General features: G+C 44.3%; 1 protein-coding gene across 1 annotated transcript in view; it reads left to right on the forward strand.

Annotated features, from left to right (window-relative positions):
* Nucleotides 1-1606: 1606 nt before the first annotated feature.
* ankrd2 (ankyrin repeat domain 2 (stretch responsive muscle)) overlaps nt 1607-4626 on the forward strand; it is a gene marked incomplete at both ends in the record, with an annotated part of 8331 nt that continues 5311 nt past the window's right edge. The window contains 2 exons of the mRNA XM_080528210.1: nt 1607-1657; nt 2930-3016. Of these exons, the coding sequence (XP_080384336.1) occupies nt 1607-1657; nt 2930-3016 (138 nt within the window). The remainder of the gene's footprint in view (nt 1658-2929; nt 3017-4626) is intronic.

Consider the following 4626-nt stretch of genomic DNA (forward strand, 5'->3'; position numbering starts at 1 on the left):
TGCCGCTAGAAGCAGATCTGAAGTCACTGTCCTTCCTCCTCCTAATGACGAGGGTCAGGATTGGAGAGGGTGAACTGACCCTAGATCTGTTCCTGAGCAGTGTTATTTTCGGGGCTGCTCCTCATGCACCACTGAACTCCCCTCCCACACTAAAACAGTTAATCATTCACCTGTGTTGCACAGTGGAAGGGGTCTGTGTGTGTGTGTGTGTGTGTGTGTGTGTGTGTGTTTCTATTTGTTAAAAACATGTCTATGTTGTACAATGGAAGAACCCTTGCACCTAATGTTACTGAGCCAATGCTGTGTAACGCACATGTATTGGCTTATTGTCTTTCTCCATGTGTTCTGATGTCACACACACACATCCATTTGAGTCTTTGTTTATCCTGTGGATCTCCTGTCCCCTTAAACTGTGATTTATAGTAATACTTAATACTCACCCATCCTGCCAGATCACAGGACTTCTTTACGGCCTGCTGCTCTCTCTGGCTTTGTGACCTTTCCTTAAAGAGTGCTTATCATCGGGGAGCTTTCTAGAAGAATATCAAGAAGTGTGCGTGCATGTGCGTATCTTTTGGGTGCAGGTATGTGTAAAGAGCTAACGAGTAACAACATACAGCATGTGATTATCCATTCTGTGTAATTCATATAGAGTTGGTGTGTATTTGTCTTCTTTAGGTATACTGGTATTTGTGTCAGAGTGGTAAAGGAAGGTCCTCAAAGCAGGGTGGTGATTGGTTGTCGTACGGTATGAAACTTGCAGGTATTTACAAGGTATCACTTGACGCTAGTGAAACACTTATAAATAAATAATCCTCCAAAACAATGTGTTTATGGGGACTGTAGTCTTGTAAAAGCTGCGGTCCCAGGGTTGGCACAAGGCAGAGTGTAAAACCAGGAGCCTGTGGAACAAATGCACCCTGGGCTCATGACTCGAGGTGGTGTGTGTTGAGGTGGTAGGGGGTCATGTGTCGTCATGGCAGCCAGCTCAGCTCTACGCGCATGCACTCACATCCACGCACGCACCCCCCCCCCCCCCACACACACACACACACACAGTCACACAGTCACACACACACACACACACACACGGCTGGCATTACACAATACTTCTGCAATGAGCCCAGCATTCCAACCAGGAAGTATAAGACCACCAGGGCCGCCATAGCACAGCTGATACCCAACCAGTCAGTCCAGTCAGTCCTGGTCAGCAGGGGCACAGAAAGACCAACAGACAGACAGACAGACAGACAGGCAGACAGGCAGACAGACAGACAGTGGGACAGACAGGCAGACAGACAGACAGACAGACAGACAGACAGACAGACAGACAGACAGGCAGACAGACAGACAGACAGGCAGACAGACAGACAGGCAGACATACAGACAGACAGGCAGACAGACAGACAGACAGAGAGACAGACAGACAGACAGACAGGCAGGCAGGAAGGCAGACAGGCAAACGGATCATCTGTTTATTACTCATCTTCCAAGCTGTTAGAAAATACTATTATTGGGTACACATTGGCGGTAAAGTTAAGTCACATTTTTATCTAGTGGTTCCTCAAAGATTATTCTTTTTTATTTTAACCTAAACTGACGTATGATGGAGAAGGAGATGCAGTGGGCGACCAGTGTGGCCGAGAAGAGAACTGAGGTAGGACAGAAGGATTGTTATTATTTAGAATGAGATGCAAGCTACTGTCCTATACCACATACAATAATGTTACAGGAGGATCTAACAGTTGTAAGCAAGTGAAAGCTAACTGCCTTTCCTATACATAACTGTTATTGTTATAGAGTAATGTCTTTAAATACAACAGTGTCAATGTGAAATATTCACTTCTATTGACTTTTGTCTTCTCAGTCTCCACAAGTCAAAATACTACTGGAAATGTTGAAGGTATTGGAGACTATTGGAGAGGCATTCAAGTGAATGAGATAAATCAATACTGTTCATGTCCCGACAATGATATAGTCAACAATATGATGTTAGGCTTCTCTGGTTTATGGAGAATAACACACACAGACACGTTTTTACAAATAGAAACATTCAAAATGTTTTTAAGTACACACAAACACACACACACACACACACACACACACACACACACACACACACACACAAGTGTTGATTTGGTATGAGACTGACCGCAGGTACACCATGCGTAGGTTAGGTTGAGGTCTCCATGCTTCTGAAATAGTGTACAGCTTATTAACTTCATTTACCACTCTGACCTTGTCCAGGTTATTAGAGAGGAATCTAGGGTATCTATAGAATCTACCCTTCGAACTCATAAACAAGATCATATTATAGGAATTATAGAGTAACTGTTTCTCTTTGCTTCTTGCTATTTGCCTTGTTGCTTGAATCGGAAAACATGACTTCCTTGGACGTTTTAATCTCATTCCAGTTAAGGTCTTAGTTTCTGATTTCAGTCAGGCCTTTTGATGTTTTAGCTAATGCTTCTGTTCTCAATGTCTATTTTTTATTTTTACTGTGTGATTTCTAAGCGGAGGCTGGTGGAGGAAGATATTGGAAAACGGGCTCAGATGTATAGCTCCACCAGCCTGATATTTCACTATGTTATCAAACTATGATTTCATGTCATCTTAATAAGCAGACCACACACACTTCAGGCATATTGGCATTTATTCATATATTGAAAAATCAACATGTTATCTACATGTACACTTCCTCACACAAGGTAAGCTATCCCCACCCAGGGGGAATTATATTAGTCGATAGTTAATATGTGGAGTAGCGCAAATCTCATGTTCACCCTAATTAACTAGTTAAGCAAACAGAGAGGTTAATAATTATATTTTTCCAGGTTTCTGGGAAAGGTAATGAATGCTAAATGAACCAATTTGCCAAATAAGGAGTGCCCACTTTCCCTTTATGTTCCTGTTGTGTCTTGGTCTTTAGCACCGTAGAGGCCGGGCTGTGAAGCTGGGACATATTAAACCAGACTTGTCTGGAGAGGAGGAAGAGGGGAGTGTTGCTAACATCCAGGTAAATATAGAACAATGGAGGATCAGTGAAATGTCATCCTTTTTTATAAAAATAAAAAAAACAATGCATTTTAGCATCAACGCTAGCATAGGTGAAAGTATTGAACACCTGTTAGAGGCCGTTCTCCTCCTACAACCCATTTGGAAGCTCGGATGATCAGTTCCGTTGCCATGGTGAAGGCTAAAGGGGAGATGGTACATCCTGCCATTATTCCTACTGCCAAAGATTGCCATGATGTATTGTACTCTGATGTTGAGACAGAATTGCAGATCTTGGAAGTAGTTTCTGACCAGATTTGTGATGGTCACTGGCACATGGAAGAACTCAAAGGCTGTCCAGAGGAGAGTATGTGGGACGGATCCAAAAGCATTGGGTAAGTCCAGGAATAAGATGTGTAGGTCTCTTCCTTCGCTTTTTGCAGCTTGAATCTGATGCCATATCATGCTAGCGTGTTCCAAGCATCCAGAAAAACCCTGATGTGTCAATCAGGTTGTTCCGTTTCAGGTAAGTTTTCAACCTTTGAGCAATGATGCTAAAGAAGATTTTCCCTTCAACGTTCAGGAGATTGATTCGCCGGAATTGGTCGATGTTGGAAGCATCCTTCTCCTTTGGGATGCTTTTGGGATGTTTTGCTTTTTCCACATCACCTTGCCACCATAGGAACCTGAGGACATCTGGAGCTCCTTTGTACAGCCGGTAAGGAACTCCTTTTGGTCTTGGAGCTGAAGATGCCCTTGCCTTCTTCGCAGCCCTTTTTTGGCATTTTGAGTGACCCGCTCTTTTCGTTTGTGAAGAGCCCTTTCACAAATATAAAGGGATACTTGTAGAATGAAGTTCTTGCTCTCTCCTTCTTCTCGCGATGAATTCTGAGGTTTTCTGCTCTCTGCAGTCTTCCCAGTCGTTCCTTTAGATCTGCTTGCAGGAGGTTGATGACACTCTCTCTTCCAGTGATGCCTTCCTCCACTGTTTCCTTAGGACCCTTCTCTCCTTGACAAGGCTCTCAATTTGTTGTTGCCTTCAGGACTTGGGAGGGACTGTTGTTCTCTTTTTCCTTGGTTCTTTTGCTCCAAACCTTTCTGCCCCATAGTTGTATATCAGGTCACCCATTCTTTCCAGCTTCTTCTCCGCTGTTCCACGAAGATCGTTCAGGGTCTTGCTCAGGTCTGCATTGACTGATCTGCCCCACATCGACGCCCCACATCGACGCCCTCACAAAAAAGGCCCAGAAGAGACTGTTTTTCCTGAGGCAGCTCAGGAAATTCCACCTTCCTAAGACCTTCACTTTACTTCTGTGTCTGTGGCCTTGGATCTTCTTCTTCATAGCAGGCTGCAAATGGCTAGGTTCCAGGTTCTCAGATGTCGTGCTCACAACAGTCGCCCTCGGCCACTGGGGTACTGATGCTCGGCGGACGTTGGGTTGTTTCCTGCTGCTGAGCTTCATTCGACTGACATGACCTTTTCCTCAAGAGATAATGGCCAATGCGAGGTCCCAGCTTCACCTGCTTTGTGCACTTCATCTGGCCTTGATGTACCTTTAGGCCTCTTATGGATGTTATCTTGGACCAGTCACAGGAGCGTGTTTCCAGTAGTCAAGGTGTTGCACCGACAAA

The sequence above is a fragment of the Nansenia antarctica genome, assembly GCF_963989245.1.
Source record: "Nansenia antarctica genome assembly, chromosome: 1".
NCBI lineage: Eukaryota > Metazoa > Chordata > Actinopteri > Argentiniformes > Microstomatidae > Nansenia > Nansenia antarctica.